Source organism: Antechinus flavipes, chromosome 1, assembly GCF_016432865.1.
Source record: "Antechinus flavipes isolate AdamAnt ecotype Samford, QLD, Australia chromosome 1, AdamAnt_v2, whole genome shotgun sequence".
NCBI classification, from domain to species: Eukaryota; Metazoa; Chordata; class Mammalia; order Dasyuromorphia; family Dasyuridae; genus Antechinus; species Antechinus flavipes.
Window position 1 is genome coordinate 80,435,799 of NC_067398.1, and position 23,811 is coordinate 80,459,609.

At 41.7% G+C, this 23,811-nt stretch overlaps 2 protein-coding genes across 8 annotated transcripts in view; one reads left to right on the forward strand and one right to left on the reverse strand.

The window, feature by feature from the left end:
- The window catches only part of PHF7 (PHD finger protein 7), a 30,758-nt gene extending 20,908 nt beyond the window's left edge, over nt 1–9,850 (reverse strand). For 2 of the 6 annotated variants that reach the window (XM_051985156.1, XM_051985164.1), the window contains exons 1-3: nt 9,738–9,850; nt 3,889–4,098; nt 3,413–3,465 (exon numbers count right to left, since the gene is read on the reverse strand). In XM_051985156.1, coding sequence (XP_051841116.1) covers nt 3,413–3,465; nt 3,889–3,929 — 94 coding nt within the window. In that variant the 5' untranslated portion in view covers nt 3,930–4,098; nt 9,738–9,850. Of the gene's footprint in view, nt 1–1,734; nt 1,773–3,412; nt 3,466–3,888; nt 4,099–9,737 lie in introns of those variants that run through there. The other 4 variants (XM_051985172.1, XM_051985195.1, XM_051985182.1 and 1 more) reach the window with 4 other exon arrangements.
- A 444-nt stretch (nt 9,851–10,294) lies between these two features.
- Nucleotides 10,295–22,633, forward strand: BAP1 (BRCA1 associated protein 1). Of its 2 annotated transcripts, none has more exons than XM_051985143.1 (17): nt 10,295–10,520; nt 11,627–11,656; nt 12,439–12,493; nt 13,269–13,401; nt 13,750–13,869; nt 14,295–14,356; nt 14,444–14,586; nt 15,055–15,133; nt 15,477–15,600; nt 16,113–16,260; nt 18,902–19,086; nt 19,605–19,738; nt 20,259–20,737; nt 20,855–21,009; nt 21,188–21,280; nt 21,375–21,447; nt 21,949–22,633. In XM_051985143.1, the coding sequence occupies exons 1-17, from the start codon at nt 10,484–10,486 to the stop codon at nt 22,080–22,082; spliced, it is 2,184 nt and encodes a 727-aa protein (XP_051841103.1). In that variant the 5' UTR covers nt 10,295–10,483; the 3' UTR covers nt 22,083–22,633. The 2 variants fall into 2 exon arrangements, with proteins under 2 accessions (XP_051841103.1, XP_051841094.1); XM_051985134.1 differs by having other exon boundaries at nt 10,297–10,520; nt 20,852–21,009.
- The last annotated feature ends 1,178 nt before the right edge of the window (nt 22,634–23,811 follow it).

Genomic DNA, 23,811 nt, shown 5'->3' on the forward strand with positions numbered 1-23,811 from the left:
AAAAGGTAAATGTATATTTTCTGATTCTTCTTTTTTTTTTTTACTTAACTTCCTAACACTGATAGTATTTGTAAGTAGTAGGTAATCAGAAATGTAGATGAATTTTTTTTTATTCACTTGCATATAGTTTTCAAAAGATTCTTTTTTATTATGATCAAACATATGCAAAAAATAAAAACAGTTCAATGATTAGAAATATATCAGGGCCAAGTTCATGAAAAAGAAAAATGGTAAAGTAATACATAATGCTTTTGAAAAAGCTTCTCTGTTTGAGAAACAAAAATGGCAACTTATTTTGGAGTTATTTTAAATGTTACTCTTTTGTACAAAATAATCTTCTTCTTAGACGGACTAAAGAAACAATCAGTAGTCCTGAAACTGGAAACTTCTAAATTTGCTTGAATTAACAAGTCACTATGATAGTGCTATAAAAAAATTAAAAAAGCACATGCTGGACTATTTAAAAAGAACCATAAAAGTTCTTGTCAACTAAAATACAAAATATAAGTAGATTTCACTATTTATCGTGGGAAATTATTTGTGGTAAAAAGAAAACCAGTTTCTCTAACATTTAGTTTAACTGACATTTTATACCACAGATAAATGAGTCATACTATTAGATATATCCATCTTGATGCTGGATGCAGTCTGAAGAAAGTTTTATTAGTTGCACTGAAACAAATCAGAAAAATATGTACAACCACCAAAATAATGAGTACACTAATTTCAAAAGTACTCATATAAAAAGAGCTAAAGAACAAGCCTATGATAATGCATTTAAAATATTTTTTGGAATTTAAAATAGTGTTAGGCAGTTATTTTAATTTCATGTACATTATTACTCATTGAGTTTTTATAAGTCCAGTAATGATATCTTTTGATAGACCAGATTAAAAGATCTATATTTTTTTAAATATCCCTTTTAGTAAATAGAATATCATTTTAATCTTGAAAATAACCTTGAAAAGACATAGCAATTCATAAATGAAAACTGTTGGGAAGTTATATCTTAAGTACTTTGTAAAGACAAACTAAATCCACGGAATTCTGGATTGTGTAAATATCAAATGTTCCACTACCATTGTTGAAAAATCACTATTATGACATAGTATATAAATTAAGTATACTTTTTCATATAATTTTCATGGTTGATATTCTTAGCCATATGGATAAAATAGCCAAAGCCTTGCAAAATAAAAATATAACTGTGTTTCAAGTGAATAGAATGACACATGAGTCCAAAAAAAAAAAGAGAGAGAGAGAAAATCCATTAGACTATACTTTAAAACACTTAGATAATGGTTTAAAATATGGATGTCTATTCAGAGTTCTATGTTGTAAACAGAAAGTCTATGAGTCACAAGAAAAAATATATCACCTTTCAGTCCAATAGTTCTATAAAGCTAAAATTAGAAAGATATAGGATTTAATTTTGTTTCAACTTGATTAATGGTATAACAAATAAAATGAAATTACCACTAATTGTAAATTTCTTTTGAGAAGCAAATTTTTCTCAATGAATTTAACTGATTTATGAGCCAAGATAATGGAAATGACCAAAAAAAAAAAAAAAAAAAAAAAGGCAGCTCTTTTATCAGCAAGATATAAACATCAGGCACTAGTAATCCTCCAATTCTGAAGTCAGTAACATTAGACCTACTGAAATACATGGATATGAACTCACTGAATCTTATACAAGCCTAGAAACATCAATGAGGATACTTTTAACCTTACCTGCAACTGTAGCATCATGTGAGATATCTTTCAGTAAACTGAAATTAATAAAAACATACTTAAGATCTTCTCTTGCTCAAGAAAATTAATCTAATATGGCCACACTCAATAAAAAACCAAATTACAAACAAAATCAATTTAAACTAAGTAAGTTTTGCTACAAGTAAAATTTGAAGAGTTAAATTGTGAGAAATGAAACTTTTTTTCTTTTGTTATTGGAATTTTATGTGTTCTTTGTAATGTGACTTTTTTTTAACTCAAGAAATATAAATGATATATAGGAGCCATACTGGTTAAATACAATTCAGAGGTATCGAAATAGGGAAGGAAATTACAGAATCTTCTGTCACTTTTAATACTTTTTCTCTAAAATAATTTGTTAGTTTGTTTAGCAGTTCCAAATTGTAATTTTGACTTGAACCAGTACTAGTGATTTTGTTGTTCTTGTTTTAGTTGACTTTTTGTTGATTGTATGCATTCAATTTAATACTGTCCATATGTAAGCACAAATTAATTATGTAACTGATAATTGTATGTTTTATTTTAGTTGCTTTTTGTACAATTTTTACAACACAAATTACAAAGCTGGTTTGAAGACTCTCTTTTGTGTATATTGGTTCCCTGGGGCACTAAAATTCTTCCTAAAACTCAGGCTATATAAAGGTGAACCTAATTATCTTACCCCCCCAAAACACAAAAGGGATTTCAGGATTTAGAAAAAGGGCTACTTTGACAAAAAGAGTATGAGATGGAGGCTTTTCATGCAAACTGCTGTTTTTTTATTTTACTCACTGTTATAACCCTCTTAAATATATTTTTCTTTGTTACTATTGCTTCTTTTAATTTCATCCCTTCTATACTGGATTTGCAATCAAGAGAGTTCTGAGTTTGAATCCCTTTGATATTCATTCTTATGTGACAATGGGTAATCATTTAACATTTTTATGTCTCACTTTCTTCATCAGAAAGTGAAAATAATATTTCTTTTTAACTCTCAGGTTATGGGAGAACTAATTCATACACAGTGCATTGTAAACCATAAAGTGCTATGTTGCCAGTTATAATTATTAAATTTTTGAACTAAAATTTATTATAGATCTTTAGTTCCTGAGTCTTTAGAGGAACAATTTGTTACCCTGGGAAAAAAGTGGGATCTGGTAGGGAGAGATGGAACAGAATCTGAGATGTATTCAAGTTTGCCCTCTAATACAATTAGAACTTTTTTTTTTTTAACTTGCCTCAGTTTATTTTTTCTGAATGGCAAGATGACAATGTATGGAAAATGCTTTGAGCTCCCCTAAATGATAAGAGCTAATATTTATAAAGTGCTGAAAGGTTTGCAAAGCTCTCAAAGTAAATTATCATAGGCAGTCCTCATAGTAATACTGTGAGGAAGGTGTTAACTCTATTTTAATGATGAAAATGAAGCTCAGAGAAGTTAAAGTGATTTGCCCACGATTAATCAACAAATATTTATTAAGTACCTACTATGTGCCAGATCTCATGCTAAGCACTGGTTAGTACTTGCCAGAGGCAGTAGTTGAACCCAGGACTCTCTTGACTCCAAATTCAGCACTCTTCCCAGCTATCATGATGGTTCCAGAATCAATTCTGTAATTACTCTGATTTTCCAGGCAAAGGTAATTTTAAAAAGGATATGTCCCTCTGCCCACCTTACCAGGCCCTGAAGACTGCTGCATCTGTGCGGTCCACCAAGACATAATTGAGTCTCTGTATAAAAAGGAAGAAAAAATACAAAATGACCTTTGAGGTCACCCTTCTCTATTTTTGGTGGCTTTTCCCTCACCATCCCACTATCTCAGAAACAAAACCAGAAATTCCAAAGAATATCATTTCTTTTCATATTTTTAAAAAATGCTAAAATATGTCTACTGCCCATACTGTTTAATGCCCCAGTAATCCTCCTAATTTTTCTTTTCTGCCCCATTCCCTCAATTAAGAGTTTGTCAATTTTCACAAATAGATTAAATAAATTCCTCTTCTGCTAAGCTGGGGGCAAGAGACTCTTTCTCTTTGTTATTTGACTCTTTTATTATCCCTCCCCCCAGTTCCACCCATTGAAAAAGTACAAAGAAGGAATAATCCATAGCCCACTCAACAATAGTCAAATTCTCTGAAGTAGTCCAACTCTACCTCAGTCCTTTAGTCTTCCCCTTTCTGTTCACAATTCTCATTAACCACTGCTTCCCTTTCCAATCTGGAATCTCTCTGTAATTTTAAAAATAGACTCTTCCAGCTACAAATATTAACAAGCCTCAGAGCAATTGTTCTCAGGTCTCATAGGGTCTGAGGAATGAAATCCAGCACCTTCCAACACATGTGATGCTATCCTTGTTCATAGCCCTGTAACAATAAAAATAGCTTATTTTATACAATGCTTTATAGTTACAAGACATTTTACATTCATTATCCCACTTCATTTGCACACTACCACCATGAAATCGAAAATACATTATTTCCATTCCACAGAACAGGAAAGTTAAGCTAGTGATCTGCCCATGGACACAGAACTAATCAGTGGCAGAACTCAAGCTTGCTTATTGACCCCAGATTCAATGCTCTTTCTGCTTCACCACATTGCTTCCTTTACAAAGACTGTACCAATTTCTTTGTGAGAAATGATTGAAATACATTAACTCTGTCTCTTAAATTAGTCCTACTTAAAGTTAATTAAAATTGTTCTCTAATTCTTTCAAGATTCCTTGTCTTATAAGTTTAGAAATCCAATCCTCTTGTCAATCACTGTTTTATTTTATATCAAGAAAATCTGCTACTCTTGAAGAATATACATGCAAACAAGGGAGTCTGGTCTAATTTCTTTTACCATCAAGCTATTCTCCAAGAATTTCTGGTTTGTTATCCAAGCAAGTCTGGGACACTAACCTGGCGAGTAGACTCAAATAATGGATACTGCTTACTCATAAGAGGGAAGGAGACTAGGTTATTCCTGGCCCCTCGTTTCTAATTTTTCAACCAATCATATTGTTCCCTCTGCCTCAGTTCTGTCACCAATAATAACCGATCATACTGCCCTTGCCATCTATGATATTGAGCTCTTTTAACTAATCAGAACTTGCTCCCTGGCTATAAAGTCCTGTTCTTTGTTCTGCTTTTTCTTAAAAAGAGTAGCTATTCCCCACTTTAGGGTCTTAAGCTGAGCACCTATTTATTGATAAGTTCACATCTTATTAATAAATTGATTATGCTAGGACTTTGTATCTCAGTTTATTTATTTTGACCTTCACACTAAGGAATAAGAAAAGGGAAGCTCTTAAGATACAATTTTAATGAAGAAAAATAGAAGTTGTTCTAAGGAGACAGGGATCTCACCAAACCAACTATACACAGAAGATGGAAGTAAGTCCTGGCAACAGGAAGAATATAAGAAAATGACACAATTACTACTTTAAAAACATAGGCAGGATTGTTGAAGCTCAAAATGTGCTGGAAGCTAAAGACAATAAAAATAATATAGGGAGGAGGTGAATGAGATTAAAGGAGGGAGTAGGTGGGATTATGACAATGGAAAACACAAAGAAAGCCTCCCCTACCCTAAATAATGACCTTTGTGTTGGAAAAGTCATCTACATCACTGAAAATCCCTAGCAAGATGATATCCAAGATAAGACAGTAAAAGATCATCTAGTATGCCCTTTATGAACTTATTTACATCTGACCCTACAGAATGCAGGGTAAAGAAGTGCAGATGTGATTTGATTCACTATCAATATCTAGATCATAGAAAATAGGAGGAATACTCTTAAGTCTGGAGAAGAGCAAATTGTTTAGAATGGAAAAAAAAATGTCATTACAAAGAGAAAGCATGGTTTCATCAAGTATATGTCATTTCCTTTTTGGACAGGCTTCCTAAACTGATAGACAAGGAGAATGCTATAGATACCTAGGTTTTTTCTTATCTCTTATGGAGATAGAGAAGTATAAACTAGTTGATAATACAGTACTGCAATACAGGAGCCACCTGCCAGTGGCTGCTGGAGGTCTAACTCAGACCTGTAGAATGGATCTCTTCATGTGAGAGGATGATGATGATACAAGGAGACTAAGAGGCAGTTGCTGTTGTCTGACTTTTTTCCTATTACTTCTTGCCTTCAATTTATTTCATTCCCAATCCATAAGGAACATCTGCATCAGTTAAGGCCACTTTGCAACTCCTTTAAGTGTTATGATTAACAGCTGTGGAGGCTCTAGGAGAATTGACCTGCTGCTTCACTTAGGCATGGTCCTTAACAATACAATTAATTTAGAAAATTGATACAATCTCTAGGATATACTGCAACATATTTAACATATATAGGACTGCTTGCCATCTTGGGGGGGGGGAGGAGGGAGGGAGGGGAAAAAAACGAAACATAAGTGATTGCAAGGGATAATGCTGTGTAAAAATTATCCTGGCATGGATTCTGTCAATACAAAGTTATTATTAAATAAAATTAAATTTAAAAATAAATAAATAAATAAATAAAAAAGAAAGAAAATTGATACAATCAAAGAATAGTTGTAATGGCTTAATGTTAACATGGTAGGATGTTTCCAGTGATTTATACTTGGTCAGCATCCAAAAAAATTCTTGTTAAGTTAGAGAAAGCATAATGTAGTAGAATCAGATTTAAAATGTAATTGGGAAATGTTTAACAAAAAATGAAAACACAATACAACCTAGATGCTGTTAACTTGTGATATTCTAAATAAAAATGTAGCCCGCAGAACATTTCTATTTGGAGAGTCTGACACCACTGGCCTAGAGAACCAAGTTGAATATAAAAAGATATTCAAGTGGAAAAAATGTGGTGTCTTATATTTGAGTACAAAAAAGTAATTTTATAAGAACGACATGGAGGTAGGCAGGGTGGGAAACATTTTGAAAAAGATTTGGGGGTTTTAGTGGATTATAGACTAAATGAATTAGTAGTATATTGCTTCAGACAAAAAAGCTAATACTGTTTTCTTGATGTAGTGGTTCTCTGGAGTAGTTAACACATTCCACATAAAATAAGAGACTTACAGCTTCCCAGAATAAGGGAATAGAATACATATTGGAACTATCACTCGCCTCATACTTCATTTGGAATGTTCTGATCAGATCTAGAAGGCACAGTCTAGGATAGATTTTAATGAATAAAATATCCAGATGAAACCAAAAAAGTGGAAGGCCTTGAGTTTGTTACATGGTGATCAATTAAGGTTTTAGGGATGTTTAGCCTGGAGAAAAGAAGGCTCAGACAAGAATTTGAAAATCTGTGATATGGAAAAGGGTTTAGACTTGATCTCTTTGGATCTAGAAGGCAGAACAATAGATGGAACTTCTTAACAATGAGAGCTGTTCAAGTGGACAACCTGTTTCCCCAGTCACTAAAGATAATCAAGGGATGAATACTTCTGGATTCTCATAATACTAGATGAAAATTTATCAGGTATATTATACTAAGGATTTCCTTCAGGTATAAACTGGACTGGATGATTGCTATGATCTCTTCCAACTACAATTCTGTGATTCTCTGTTTTCTACTCCACATATAAGAACCCAGATGTTGCAATCTGTTTTAACCACTCCAGAGAACCATTATATCATATAACCAGCAAATATTTATTGAATAGGATACCCAATAAAAGAAATTTATTGACTCAGGATAGTTGGGCCCTTAATTCTATCTAGGTAATTCAATTTCAAGTATTACATAATCCATGATGCCTTCCCTATGAGGAAGATGAAAATATAACCCCTTCCTCTGACTAATTATAGTTTTATATCATGCATAAGCACTAATTATGCACTTTTGTAGTGCAATTGTTTAAATGTCCTATTTTCTCTTTGGGACACTAAGTAGGAACCCTAACTTACTGAGTTTTGTATCCCCTTAGCATCTAGTAGGTACTGATAAAATGTGCACTGAAAAGGGAGAATTCCAACCCACAATAGAACACAACAGACTAGGCCACTCAGGACAGTTAAATCTGTGGTGAGAGATAAGAGCCATTCACTTACAATTACCAAAAACATTTCCTGGTTCCTTTCTTGCAAGTTGGCTCAGCAGAAGCAAAGGTTTAACATTAATGGACTTTTTTATTTCATGGGTCACACAGAGACAACCCTTAGAAAAGGGGAGCCAAGATGTGAACTGTTTTCCCTCTACAAGATCTCTATGGAAGAACTGTGAGAGTTATAGGCTTTTGTCCCACCTTCAGTTTGAGAAACAGAACATTCTGCTTTGACTTAAAACTGAGAAAGAAATTACTTAAGTATAGTGATGCTTAAAAAAAAAAAAAAAGCTATTTGCTAGAAAGGAAATGGGGTCTGAGAAGAATAAGGTTATTTTCTTGAGTGTTAAGTATTAACAGTTTAGAAAATCAGCAGTACCACTTGTTGAGATAAGAGTACAGGTTTTTTCCTTTGTCATTATTACTACTGATTTTTCTATCTAGGCTTTTGGGGAAGTAAAAGTTACTCTAAAATGACAAAGGTATTTGGGATCTGTCAGTCTTGAGGAGGAGATAGCATCTATTGAATTTTTGTTTTTATTTTCAAAAAATAAAAGTCTCTAAAGTAAAAAACAACAAAGCATCAAATTGGGCTCAGAGATTTGTCTAGTAACCAGAGACCAAATCAAGTCCTTGTTTCTATGTAGTCTCCCTACTAGGGCTCCTGAAAGAATAATGTTTCTCTTGATTACAATATGGGTGAATATTCTCTTCATTGGTAAAGTTGCAATTGTGTAATTATCAGTATTTGTCTAAAATACCATTATCATTGAATTATCTTTGCTCCAATGAAGACCAAACCCATTTCACTTATGGTTTTCTTTTCTGGCATGTTTTCATATTGTATCCATGTACACTTGCTTACACAATATCTCCTCTGCCAACTTCTGAAGAGCACTAACTAGTAATATATACAAGTCTGCCACAGACTTTACATTTCTCAATGACAAATTAGAAAATTTCGAATAGAAGAAAGATGCTTATTAGAACTGGAGATAATCAGCCGGAGTGCTGACAGACAAAAACTTATTCAGATAAATTCAAGTCTTCATATGATGAGCATGCCAATTGCTCTGTAAAAGAACTGAAAACCGTGAAATTTAACTTTTCTGCATAGCTGGACCAAATTCTTCTGTATTTGGAAGAAATCACTGTGCACTGGGAGTGTCAGAAGATGACACAAATAGCCAACAGAAATTTAATATGTGCTTCTAAAAGACTTCTTTCAGTTGCTAAAATATCAAACAAATCTCTAAACGAGAATTTTGACCTGTTGGTCTTTGAAATGGTCTTACCCAAAAAATCCTAGGGTGTTGGATTTCGGGTTTTTTTTTTTTTTCAATAACAAAAAATTTGAGGGACCAACCTTGGACTTTTTTATACAAAATTTCCAAAGGTTTTGGTATCTTTTAGGCAAATACTTAATTCCCATTTTCATGCTAATAGCAAAGAGTCCAGAAATGCCAATTCTTCTATCAACCAAGCGTTCCCAAACCAAATAATTTCAACAGTTGCTCTTCCGGGGCCTGTAACTGTAACAAGGGGGCGGGGGTGGAGGGGGAAACCGCTTCTCGGCCTGTTTTCTCCCCCCTACCTTCTCGTCCGAGAAGGCACGGGCTGCCTTTTGGCTAGTACTTGTACCCTAGCGCCCAGCGCGGTGCCTGACAACCAAGAGGCGTTTAACTAATGCTCGTTTCTCCCCCGCCTTTCTACGCAGCCGTCCCCCAGGATGGCAGCGGATGGCCCCCTCAGCCTGCAGGACCTGGGTTCAAGTTCTGCCTCTGACACTTTGGAGCTTGAGGAGTAGGCATTCCCAGACGCTGAGGGTGGGGCAGCGGCTCGGCTAAGTCCCGGCGGGCTGGACTGGGGATCGAAAGAGGTTCCATAATCACACATACGGACACTCACGCACATACACTCCCGTGTCTTTGCTCCTCTCCCCCCTCCCCCACCCTCGATCAAGGGCCCGGCGGGGCTGCTTCTACCTCCGAGGGCCCGGGCACGGGCTGTTCCAAACCCGGGCCGCGTCTCGCGCCCGCCCGCCAGGGGCCCGGGCCGGACCCCGGCCCGCCGCGCCTCGGCCACGCCCTCCGCGGCGCTGCCGCCAGGCCGCCCGACAGCTGGAGGAAGGGAGGGAGGGAGGGCCGGGAGGGGCCGCTAGGGCGGGCGGCGGGTCAGCCAACGGCCAGTAACCGCCGCGAGCCCGCTCGGCCCCGGCCCCGCCTTCCAGGGGGCGGAGGCTGGGAAGCGGGGCGACTGAAGGCGGGTTCATGAGTTCCCTCAACTGCCAGTAACGGCGGCGAGCCCAGCACGGCGGGCACGCGCAGCGCTCGCGCCCCTCCTCCCCGCCAGCCACAGGAGCAAGGGGGGAGGGGAAGAGCGGGGGCAGGGAGGGTCCCTCCCTATCCCTCGGGAAAAGCTGGCGTGGGCGGTGGTGGCGGCGGCGCGCACGTCCTTCCGGCGCAACTCCGCGCAATATCTCCGTCCGCCCACTTACCTTGCATCGTCTTCTTAAAAGAGCCGGATTGGGGGAATTGGAGAGTGCGCGGCGTCGCGCTCGTTGACGTCAGGGCCGCCGCGTCGCGTCGCGCTCCGGTGACGCGGCTCTCGGGCCCGTTGTCTGGGCGTCTGAGAGTGGGGGCCCGGTGCCGGCCGGGCTTCCTTGAGTGCGGGGCTCGCAGGGGCGGCGGCGGAGCTTGGACATGGCGCTGAGGGGCCGTTCCAGGGGAAGATGAATAAAGGCTGGTTGGAGCTGGAGAGCGACCCAGGTGAGGGGCGAGAAAGGGGGGGCGGGGCAGGATGGGGGAGGGGGAGGGGAAGGAAAGGTTGGCAGGAGGGCCTTGAATGGGGGAGGGGAAGGGGGTATGGGGAAGGGTGTAAATAAAGAAGGAGCGTTCTTGCATCTTGGACAATCCCGAGAGCTGAGAGGAGCTGTGGTGGGCGCGGGGGCTGGAGGGGTGAGGGCCGGCGCTCCGGGGAGTTGGAGGGCGCTTCCGAGTGCAGCGCTGGAGGCAGGAACGAGGGCCGTCTTCTGAATCGCTCAGCCTCCTCTGTAAAGTGAGCGCCTTGCAGCTTTGAGTGGCGTGTGCGGGAAACGCCCGTGCCAAAACCCCAACAAGTGGTTATCCAACTCGGGAAGCGCTTCCCCCGCATTCTGCTTCTGGATCCCTCCGGAATTGTTCGGAGCCTTCTTGTCCGGCCGAAGCGAAGCCTCGGCGAGTTGCCACCGGTGTTCTGGGCGCGCTTGTTCTGGGAGGGCTCACGCCCTCCAGGCCAGGCCTCCCCCGCAGGCACTTGTCAGCGTGGTAGCCGAGCAGCCCGGGACCGCGCTAGGCGGTCCACTCAAATTTGCAGGTGGTCCCACTCCGCAGCAGATGTGAGCCTTCCTTGGGAAGGAAAAAGCTGCACGGTGACTTTGGCTTGTTAGAGTACAAGGACATTCTGGCCTGGTGTCAGTTTTTAGAGAAGAGAGGAGCAGACTCGAGCACGGTATTAAAGGGAACTCAGGCAGAGAGTAAATAATAATGATGGTAGCTAGCGTTCACATGCTACGGGAACCTACTACGTGCCAGGCGCTGTGCCAAGGACAGTTGTTATCTCTTGAGAGATGGCTGTGATTGTTGCCATTTTACATAAGCAAACAGCATCACAGATCGTATTTGAACTTCCTAAGCCCTGGGTTTAAGAAAAGGAGTTGTCTTGAGAGGGGGGCCTTATCAGCTGCAAGAAGAGTGGGAAACATCCCAGAGACCTGTAGTTCTGTCTCCTTTCTCTCACTAAGAGTTACTAGCTTAATGTAATTTTGATCATAAAATGACGGCTTTTCTTTTCTTTCTCTGTTATCTCCTTCCTTTTCCAATCCTTTCCAACTCAGGCCTTTTTACCCTGTTGGTAGAAGATTTTGGTAAGTATGAAATTTCCACTCATCTTTGTATGATGTCATCAAACTATGTCAAATTTACCTTTGCAAAATCTCTTACAACATCCCCCTTATTGTAACTACTGTAGATGACAAGAATCTTGTTAACTCTCATATAGATTACAGACTTCTAAAGGGTTTTCCTACTTCCTTTCTATCATCTTCCCTGCCTCTCTCTCACATTACTTTAGTAATCTCCCTAATTTTCTGTTCTGACTTTTATCATTTTTCTATTCCTACCATTTCCTTGGCTCCGCTTTGTCTCACATATTAATTATAAATTCCTTATTCTGGAATTCAAGGTTTATTTCAAACTAGTCCTATGATAGACTTTTCTAGTATTGCACATAATCTCCTTTATGTATACTGTTTTTCAACAATATGGACTTAGTGCTTTTCTCTCTCTCTTTTTTTTTTTTTTTTTTTTTTTTTTTGCTTGTGTGTATGTCTTTGCTTTGCTAACACCCATGCCTGGGAAATAGCTCTCTAAAGTTTTAATCTTTCTCAAGTACCACCTTTTCCTTGAACCTTAGCTCCTCCCTCCCACATAACGTTAAAAGGATCTTGCCTTGTTCATGTGTCAGCATTCTACTTAGACCTATCCATTTCACCAATTATTGGTATGTGGTTTTCCCCTCTCCATGCTACTTTCCCCCTTCACCATATTAGATTGTAAACTCTAGTAATGGAATGCTTAATGTATCTAGCTTCACATTTCTAGCACTGAACACAAAAGTTGTATGATAAATGTTTATGATATTCTTTAGGTGTTAAAGGGGTACAAGTTGAGGAGATCTATGATCTTCAGAGCAAATGCCAGGGGTAAGTTACTTCTCTATTAAACGCTATCATTGGCCTAAGATAGTTTGAGAAAGTATCTCAAGTCTGTTTTTCTGATTAGATCTCATTGATTTTGAAAGCTCTTAGATTACTTGGTAATAAACTTAATTTAGAGAACTCAGGAAGGCCCCATCTTGGCTGACTGGCTGGCTTTTCTCAAAGTGCTAAGTATTTTATTGTCTAAGATGCTAAGGCTTTGCTTGGATGCCTATGTAGTAGGAGTTAACCCCTATAAATATCAGGGTCATGATAGCAAGGCTAAAAGTTTCTCCCTAGGGGGAAAAAAGGAGCTGATTTGAGTGTGGACTTGTTTTATTTAATTAGCTCAGGATATTGTGCTAGAGTCCCCTGATAGAAGAATCACTGGTTGAACTTCTCATTGGAACAGAATTTTTATGTATCTCTGTTTTGCTTTTATCCTGAGGCATCTTCTAAGATGATCCTCTGGGCAGTGAATTACCTTTTTTTTTGGGGGGGGGGTGGCATGTAATTATGAGATTCTACTTGGGAAAGGGGGTCGGTGCCTTCCCTATGGATTCTAAGGGCAAAGATAGAGTAGAGGTACTTTAGGAAGTACATATACTTCTGTTTTAAACTGAGTTGGTAGTCTTCACAATAGGTAGTAGTTTGAGAATCTCTCCTGCTTGTGTGGTGAAGCAATTTTAAGGGGAAGAAAAAGAAAAGAAAAATAGGAGAAAGGGGAGCCTTGCCTTCCAGCCTGGTCAAACACACTTAATAACTTTTTTTTTTCCTCCAGTCCAGTGTATGGCTTCATCTTCCTCTTCAAATGGATCGAAGAACGTCGGTCTCGACGCAAGGTCTCCACCCTGGTGGACGAGACTTCTGTGATCGATGATGACATTGTGAATAACATGTTTTTCGCCCATCAGGTTATTTCATTCTCTGTGCTCTGAGGGTGGACTTTTTGTGCCCAAGCGCCACAAAATAGCTTAGCATTGTTAATATTTCTGCTTTAGGAGAAAATAGACAAAATCTAAGTGGTAGTGTTAGAATGTAAGTACTCTGACCAAGAGAGTTTCTCTACAATTTCTACATTGAGGCACAAGACGGATAGCTCTTTTGCCTAAGGTTTAAAGAGTTCTGACTAAGGCAGTTGGCCAGACCACACACTGCCTTTTTTTCTGTGTACCAGATTTATCAATAAGGCTTCATTGGTATATGGGAGGTTGGAACAAGATGTATATCATGGATAAAAATGGCTGTTCTTGGTTCTGCAGCTGATTCCCAACTCCTGTGCCACTCATGCCTTACTGAGTGTCCTTCTGAACTGTAGCAATGTGGACCTGGGCCCAACGCTGAGCCGCATGAAGGATTTCACCACGGGCTTCAGCCCAGAGGTATTCTGAGGCCCCTGCTTGCCTGACAGAGGTTGCTATGTGTCCATTCTTTGCAAACTAGATGGACATGTATGCAGTGCTTAGCCAGGTGCCACTCTGCTGCTCTCTCAAGAGAATGAAGTTCCCCTGTATTGGGAGTGGATGTGGTGATTTTAATTTTTCACATTATTTGGTCCTGTGGCTTCATTGATTCCTTTATACAACCCTGTGACTTGAGTAGAGCATATGGCCATGCTTATTTTATAGACAAGAAGTTATGTAGCTTTAGTCAATCATTACTTAACAAGTAAGGTGCTTGAGTTGTAGTTGAGGTCATCTGAAGCTTCCATTGAGTTTGTCACTCTTCCTTTTATCTATATTAAATTATCAGTTTCTCTACCTCTTTTTTACATAGACACTGACATGCAATTATATCTTCTTTCTAGAGCAAGGGATATGCCATTGGGAATGCTCCAGAGTTGGCCAAAGCACATAATAGCCATGCCAGGTATATATAATGGAATAAGAGACAAAATAATCATCAGTAAGGGAGGGAATCTCCGGAATCAATCTTCTGAACCTGTCTCCTTTGCAGGCCTGAGCCACGACACCTGCCAGAGAAGCAGAATGGGATCAGCGCTGTGCGGACGATGGAAGCATTCCACTTTGTCAGCTATGTCCCCATTAAAGGACGTCTCTTTGAACTAGATGGGCTGAAAGTGTACCCCATCGACCATGGTAGGGTTCATACTTTGAGTTCCTTGGGACAGGAAGCTCTAAATGCTGATATTTCCTACTAGGGAAATGACTTGAGACCCTAAATAACCTGACTAGTTTTCCTTGATTTTTGACCATAATAGTTTTGTCATCTGATCATAATAATTTTGGTTTGTTTTATTTCTCACTTATTCTGAATTCTATGTTTGGTGACATGATTGTTAGATATTTCATAGTAAAATTATTTAGTTGAGCAGCTGACCACATTGATGTATGGTCTTTGACAGTAAACTAGTGAAACATATTTGTAGAGCTTCTTACTGTATATGCAAATTGACTCCCGAGAATGTCTGAATTCTGACCATAGGCATCCTCCAGCCCACTTGGCTTCTGTCTTCATCACTTTCCAACATTTCCAGACTTGGGATTTTACCCTCTTTTTTTTTTTTTTTTTTTTTTTTTTCCCCTTTCCCTCCTTATTCTTCCTAGGGCCCTGGGGGGAAGATGAAGAGTGGACAGATAAAGCCCGCCGAGTCATCATGGAACGGATTGGCCTGGCCACAGCAGGGTAACTGTCCAAACTCAGGGGTGGGCACAGCACTGGAAAGCTTAATGGCAGTTTGACTGTCTTCAGTCTTTTTCTTTCCCATGGATAATTATGGCATTCTAAACAATGGGGTGAGAGTATTTTAAAAAAAAAAAAACATTTTGGTAATAAATTGGCTTCCTTTTTTTGCCTCATATCAAGGCATGATATATGTTAATTGTTGGCTCCACCCAGGACACTGAATTTTAAGTTCCTGGTATCAAGTAATTTGTACTGATCATTTGGCTGGGGAAGAAGGGGCACAGAGGGAGGGGTGTGGCTCCAGAAGACCTGAAGCTCAGGTGGCCGGTGGGTGTGACCACAGGGAGCCATATCATGACATCCGATTTAACCTGATGGCGGTAGTGCCCGACCGCAGGATCAAGTATGAATCTAAGCTGCATGTCCTGAAGATGAACCGACAGACGGTGTTGGAGGCTTTGCAGCAGGTAGGGAAGGCCACATTTCAAACTGTTCCTGTGCTGAGAGTAGGCCCTGGTGTTTGTCTTGTTTATGGGTACTTGAAATCCCTCCCTATTAAGAGCGCCACTTATCTTTCGTGACCTCTTGTTCTGCATGTGTTCTTTCTCCTCTGATTTAGCATTCTGGTATCAGATTTTCTTCAAACAGCTTGATTATTTGGGGGCTCAAGTAATTGGTGGATTTTCCATGTTCTTATCTCTCTCCTTTCTGTTCTTCCACTTAGCTTTGGATGTTTCCTTATTCCTCTTTAACTCCCTGGAGATGGGAAAGATTTAAGTTGGGTTGAGGACTGACTCCTAAAATGAAGTCATTAGTATTCCCATTTCATGGTGGTATGATTAGGCAACAGCTGGCTGTGCTGTTCCCTTAGGGCATACTTGGCAGGAACTATGAGAGGGCACAGTCCAGTGAGTCTGTGTCCCTGCAAGTATAGTTTTGCTAGTTCCACTGCTCAGTGCACTCCTTATTCTGGTTTCAGCTGATCCGAGTGACTCAGCCAGAACTGATTCAAACCCAGAAGTCCCAAGAGTCTCAGCCCCCTGAGGACTCCAAGCCGGCCTCCTGCAAGCCCTCTCTGGTGCTTGAAACAAGCAAGACCCCACTGGCCTCTGAGGGTTCCCAAACAGGTATGAGATGCCTGAATGACAGGACCCCAGGAGGCCTGAACATAGCTTAACTCCTCTTTTGGGAGAGGGTTCAGTTAAATGGGACTTGGCTGTTTCAGAGTTGGTGTAGAATAAAACTTTTTAATCTTTTGGATATTATGGACTTCTCAGGTAGTCTTATGAAGCCTATGGGCCCCTTCTTGAAATGTTTTTAAATGCATAAAATATAATACATAAAATTACAAAGGAAACCAATTACATGCAGTTTTTAGAGCATTTAAAAAAAAAAGTTGATGAGCCCCAGGTTAAGGAACCTTTGTGTAGAGGGACTTAAGGTGCTCTCATTGAAAGGCAACATGGTGGAATGGAAATTTAGAGTCAGGGGACCCTAGTTCAAATCCTCTTTTAGACACTTAGCAGTTGTGTAGCCCTGGGCATTTATATTTCTCTGTGCCTCAATTTCTTCATCTGTAAAATGAAGGAGTTAGATTCATTGGCTTTAAAGGCCCTTTCTAAATTTGAGCCAATGACTTTAGAATATGTAGCTCACCAAGTGCCAGCTGGAGAGTCTGAGAGAAAAAACCCTGGCTGGCCTCCTGGGGGTCCCTGCAGACTTTCTTGTTCCCATGGAGAATTGTGGAATTCTAGACATTTGGGAAATGTCTGCATTCTTGAAATGAGTAATCAAGGTAAAAACTGAGAAAGCCTATAATACTCTACTTCCTTTCATGTCCCTTACACCACATAGATTATCTCCCTTCCTTTGTTCCTTTACTTTTCTCCTTTTTTTCCTTTCTCCTATTTTTTTTTCTTAGTTCTCTTTTTATTCCTGCTGAGAATTTCTCAGAGTCAGAGAATATTATCCTCTGATTTTGAAAGATGGAAATAGCAGGAGCTGATTCTTTAGGAAGTGTTAAATGGAAGAAGGTGCAAGTCAAGTACCTGGTCCTGTTAAAAAAAAAAAATTGTTTAGAATTTTTACTTTTAAAAATAGTATTACCCTAGCTTCTCTGTCCCAGAGAACGATCCCATATAATAGGTTAATTTTTAAGACAAAAAAAATTGGAAAAAATCAGCATGACTGTATATCAAAAAGTCTGAAAATATGTGCAGCCTTCATGAGCCCTCCACCTCTGCATTGAAAAGACTAGGAATGTGTGCTCATAGGTATGCTTATTCTTTGTAATTTTGATCTTTTTGATGGGTGGTCTTTCTTTCCATTTATATTGTTGTAGTCATTGTGTAGATTGTTTTGTTGTCTCTGCTTACTTTGCTCTGCATCAGCTCTTGCAGTTCTTTCCTTCTCTTATTCAAAACATTCATCCTTTCATACAGCACAGTAGTGTTCTTTTACATTTATGTACCACACTTTGTTTAGCCGTTCCCTAATCATTAGACATCTACTTTATTTCTAGTTCTTTGTCATTACAAAAAGTGCTGCTATAAATATTGTATAGGGAGACTTTCTTTTTATCATCTCTGACCCCAAGGTTATGTTATGAATGTTTTAATGATTGAATTTGTATAACTTGAGATTGCTTTCCGAAGTGTTCATACTGGTTCAGTGTTCCGCCAACAATGCACTATGGTGCCTATCTTCCCATAACTGCTTCAGCATTGACTATCTTCATCTTTTGTCATTTTTGACAATTTGCAGGATATGAAGTAAAGTGTTAGGATTGTTTTGATTTTAAATTGAATCTTCTTTCATGTGGTTGTGAATAGTTTTCATTTCTTTTGAAAATTGTGCATATCTTTGACCACCTATCCATTGGAGAATGGATTTTGATCATAAATATCTATGAATTGTTCATATATCTTGAATATCAAACCCTTGTCAGAGAAATTTGGTACAAAGATGTTTTTCCCCCATTTCCTGTCTTATCCTAGGTACATTTTTCTATACCTGTGAGGCAATCTGCTTAAAACTAAGGTCACACACTCTCTTTTTTTTTCTTTTTTGGGAGGGGACAATAGCTTTTTTTTCCCAAAAAAACATGCAAAGATAGTTTTTAGCATTCACCTCTTTGCAAAACCTTGTGTTTTGATTTTTTTCCCTCCCCCTTTCCCCAGACAGCAAACGGTCCACTATAGGTTAAACATGTGTACTCTTCTAAACATACTTTCATATTTGTCTTGCTGTACAAGAAAAATAAGATTAAAAGGGAAAGAAGAAAAAATTTGAAAGGGGAAAAAACCAAGCCAATACTACCATCACACACACAGTAAAAATACTATTCTTTAATCCACATTCACTTCTCTCTCTGAACATTCAGATGGCTCTTTCTATCACAAGTATATTGGAATTGTAAGGTTATGCTCTCTTAAAACTAAGGTCATGTATCCATTTAGATTGTATTGTGGAATATAGTGTAAAGTGTTTAAGTCTGATTTCTGACATATTACTTTCTAGTTTTCCAGCACTTTTTATCCACTAAAGAATGCTTTACTTAGTCGTTTATGATTTCTGTTTTATCAAACATTGAATTATTTTTGATTCTCCCCCATTGATCTTTTTCTGCCTGTTTTTTAAGCAAAGGAGTTTTGACTGCTGTTTTATCACATGGTTAGAAGTCTGGAAATAGTTCCCTCTTTCTTCCTACCAGCAACTCCCATAGCTGGTTCTGAAGACATAATTCATATTATTTTTCCTTCCTTTAAGAGGGAACTGAAGAGGTGGCGGGACCTTGCCAGCCAGCCCCAACACATAGCCCACCCAGCAAACCCAAACTCATAGTGAAGCCTCCAGTCAACAGTCTCAATGGAGTCCCAGCAAATCCCAGTCCCATTGTTCAGCGGCTCCCAGCTTTCCTGGATAACCACAACTATGCCAAGTCTCCCATGCAAGTACGTGTCTAGAGCTCAACAGGTGCATCTCTAGTCTAACACTTAGTGCCACGGCTGTTCTTGGTACTGAGTGCTTTGAGTGGGTGGTTTCTCACTGACCCTGGAATTTGGTAGCTATTTGAGAATATCTTGTATTTCTGTTTTGGGTCATAATATTTTTTTTAGTCTGGTGTTGAATGTTTTGTCATTAGAAAATCTCAGAAATTCAGGAGAATTTCTGGAAATCCAAGTATTTCCTGATTCCTGATCATTTACTTGGTTCCAGAATTATGATCTTGTGAACATGGGATATGTTCTTAATCAAGTCTTAATTGCCAGTGTAATTAAGGCAAAGTCTTTGGATATTCTGTTTCCTTAGAAGGGATGTGTGGGACAGATGCCACACCAGAGGAGTATCTGTCTCTGTCATATTCTAGGAGTGGGAAAGAAGCAGCCCATGTAGCCTGTCCTGGAGCTGCCAGGCTTCCCCGTTTGGCTCAGCCCGTTCTTTCCACTGAATCTGGGATTGTTTCTTCCAGGAAGAAGAGGACCTGGCAGCAGGTGTGGGCCGCAGCCGGGTCCCAGTTCGTCCACCACAACAGTACTCAGATGATGAGGATGATTATGATGAGGAGGAGGAGGAGGATGTTCGGAACACAAATTCTGCCATCAGGTAGCTGCTTTTTCCCCAGGACATAGGATACCGAAAACCTCTGGCCTTTTGTGTCTGTAATTTAAATGTTGTGGAGAGGAAGTGGGACTGCCAGATATCCCCTGAGAATGGGCATTGGAAGAGAAGCCAGGCCCTCTCAGGTAACCTTGGGATTCACATGTCTTGCTGGTGCCAAGGCTGAAGAGAGAAAGATGCTATCTGTTCTTCCTGCCTCAAGTATAGGAAGGACGTGCGATTGCAGACCAAACCCGTCGTATGACTCGGGAGAGACAGCAGGGAGCTCTCTCAGGCCCAGAGAGGTCACACAGTGTCAGAACTCTGGAGTCAAGTTCAGTGTCCTGGTTCCTGTCCTACTTTGTTGTCTTCCTTAAAAGTTTCTCTTTAGTTCTTGGAATTGGGGGAGAGGCTTTTCAGAGACTGCTGCTCGGCCAGCTGTGGGGCCAGAAGGCTTGGGAAGTGCTTCTGGGAACAGGCCCGTCTTCTCCTCTGGCTCACTTTCTCTCTCCTTGGGCCTGCACAGGTACAAGCGGAAAGGGCAGGTCAAGCAGGAGCCCTTGCCTCCCTCCTCTGATGGGCAGCTCTGTGTCCTGCAGCCCAACACCATCAACGTGCTGGCTGAGAAGCTCAAAGAGTCCCAGAAAGACCTCTCAATTCCTCTGTCCATCAAAACCAGTGGGGGGGCCGGGAGCCCAGCTGTAGCTGTGCCCTCTCACTCTCAGCCTTCACCCACCCCCAGCAATGAGAGCACTGACACGGCGTCTGAAATCGGGAGTGCCTTCAACTCCCCGCTCCGCTCCCCCATCCGTTCTGCCAACCCCACCCGCCCCTCCAGCCCCGTCACCTCCCACATCTCCAAGGTGCTTTTTGGGGAGGACGATGGGTTGTTGCGAGTGGACTGTATGCGCTACAACCGTGCTGTGCGCGACTTGGGGCCCGTCATCAGCACGGGCCTTCTGCATCTCTCGGAGGATGGGGTGCTGTGCCCTCTCACCATCACAGGTGAGGGAAGGAGGGGAGCAGGGGCCTGCTCAGTCAGAAGAGGGTTTGGCAGGACCCTTAGCCCCAGGGAAGTTTGCCCTGCTTCTAGCTCTCTCACGTGTGTGCTCCTCTTAGAAGGTGGGAAAGGCTCCTCGCCGCCTGCCAGACAGAGCCAGACCGCCCAGATCAGCGTCACCCTGGAGGAGAAGGAGGCCCCTGAACCGAGTGACAGAGAGAAAGCCGGGCTGAGCCGGCTCCCAGAGCAGCTGTGTGGAGAGAAGTATTCTCCCAAAGTGAGTGTCCTTTTCCTGGGGCCAGGGAAGATTGCCATTTCCCTTTTTCTTCTGGTCCTACTGGCGTCACACCTGGCGTGGGTTACAGGCAGTGGCATCAGGAGTCCTGTACTGTACTCTTTCGGGGGTCCCCCTCCTGCCTGGGCAGCCATGTCACCAGAGTTCTTGGTCTTGCCAGGAGCTGCTGGCATTGTTGAAGTGTGTGGAAGCAGAGATTGCAAACTATGAAGCCTGTCTAAAGGAAGAGGTGGAGAAGAGGAAAAAATTTAAGGTGAGCTCCTGGTGCTGCATTTGGGGGGTGACTTCTGATGCCAAAAGTTTAGCTGCCAATCCTCTTCCTCCTCCTTCTGTATTTTCCTTCCTAGGTTGATGACCAGAGAAGAACCCACAACTACGATGAGTTCATCTGCACATTTATTTCCATGCTGGCTCAGGAAGGTGAGGTGGGAATGCGGACCCCAGGCAGAGGGGCCGGGCAGCTTTTAGAGAGGTGCTCCCACTTTTTGGAAGGGAAATGAAGCCTGTTCTCCCAGGCAGACAGACCCATGCCCCTGAAGCGAGGTCTGCACCCTAGCAGAGATGCTAAAGCTTGTGCGGATTGGGGGAAACAGGCTGTTTTTTGGCCCAGCTTCTTGGGCTTTCCTTCCTGTGTGGCCTCGTAAATCACCCAGGACAGCTCACATCTTTGACGCTCTTGTAGACAGATGCTGTCAAATCCAAGGAGAAAGAGGGGCCACTAAACCAGTCATAAGAATCCTTATAGGCACCTATGTTACATTATCTTTGTTCTATTGTATTCTTATTTTTGTCATATACTTAGCAGTTATATTTTGCTCTGGTTTGGGCCACACAGAGGAGTGTTGTGGGTCTCAGTTTGGCTCCTCTACCAAAAATGACTGGGCGCAGGCTGCCCATTCAGTCTGTTGTGCCCTCTCCTAGGCATGCTGGCCAACCTTGTGGAGCAGAACATCTCCGTGCGGCGACGACAGGGCGTCAGCATTGGCCGGCTCCACAAACAGAGGAAGCCTGACAGACGGAAACGCTCCCGTCCTTACAAAGCCAAGCGGCAGTGAGGGACCTCCTGGCCCAGGGCTGGGCCTTCCATGTGTTCCCCTAATCAGAGGGCGTTCTGAGGGCACACAGCTGAGAGCGGCCCCCACCTACTCTCCTCCCCTTGGACCCAGTATTACTGTACAGTTAAAATGGGAACGTTGTTCTCAAGTGGACAGGCGAAGGTTCCTGTGTGTTGGTTGTACTACAGACCTCCCGCTGACCCTTTAGAAATAAGGGAGATTTCTTGGTCACATGGCTCTCTAAGCCCTTTCCTGTTGAGGATACTTAAGTCAGTACTTAAATTCTCAGCTTTGGAGGGTTGGGGCTGGGAGTGGGGATTGGGCAGGTAAGCCAGAGATTGTCGCAAAGTCAGTGCAGGGACCACTCAGGAAGCAGCAGCTGGAGTTGGTGTAGTGGGAACTCTTATCCTCTTTTCCCCCCTTTGTCATCTGAGCCTGCCCACAGCTGGCTGTGGATCATCCACCCCAAAGGGTACATGGACCCCATTGACAACCGGGGCCCTGGCTCCCTGCCTCAGTGACAGCAGAATATATATTTTATATATGAGAAATGTCTATTTTTTTCTTGGTTCTGACTAATCTTGCCACCATTGTATTGAATACCACTGCCTCCTACACAGCAGCCTTCTGGACAAAGCTTGTCCAGATCTGGCTCTCCATCCCTTCCCCTGGCTTTCTTCCTCATCCATTTTCTGTGTGTATGTATTTGTGTGTGTGTGTGTGTGTGTGTGTGTGTGTGTGTGTGTGTGTGTGTGTATTCTCCCCTAAACCCTTTCTGGGGAGCTGGAGGGCAGAGCTGGGACTTCAGGGTCACAACCACTTACCTCCTGGATGTGTGACCAGGGCCAGAGGTGCTTTTGCCCAGGTTCCCCCATTCACCCCTGTCTGAGCCCAGTCCAGACCACACAAGCACTCCTGGTGAGATCCCCCAACCGTCTCCTGGAGAGGTTGGGCCTGCACTTTTGCACATCTGCTATTTGTTAGAACTCCAAACTCAGGAATCGAGGCTTGCTCAGGATCAGTATGAGAAGTAGGGCAGGTGGGGAGCGGCAGAATTCTCTGGGTTTCATGGAAATACGTAGCTTTGTTACAGAATTGGTCTGAGCAGCTACTTGGGCTATCAAGTCTTAAGAGTGGAGCTGTTTTAAGTTTTTAGGTTCTTTTGATTCCTATAACTTGTTCTTCCTTCCCTGGCTTGGCCCAAAAAGGGAGTACATATGAGGTCAAGGTGTTTGGGTTTTTTGGGCCTAGCTCCTCGGTCCTATTAAGGCCTGTGCAGCGGGGTTAGGCTTTGCTCCAGAAACACATGGTGCCAAGGTGTCCCCAAGCTTTTCCTTTGGAGAGAAGGCTGATTTTCAAAGTGTTTGCTGGCTTTCCTAGCCTTGAGCTTGCTCTAATGGGACTGTGTGTTCAGGGGGTGTCCAGAGTGGGTGGAGACCTGGGTGGATTTCTGTGGAGGCTCTGAGGAGGTGGTACCTGTGCCTGCTAGTGTTAGGGAGGTTCCCTCCCTCAGCAAGCCTGCTGGGAGGGCAGAGGTAGCTCTCTGGGGAGCAAGGTTGAGTGATGAGTTGACAAGTTATCAGGCTGTTGGTGCTGAAGGAACAGGGAACTTCTTATGGGGGCTGTTTTTCTTTCCTTCCTGAGCTTAGCACCTCATATAGGAGCATAAAGTAGGGGAGGGCTGGTGTCCTGCCTGCTTCCGTTTTATGGGCATTTTCCACTTGGGCTT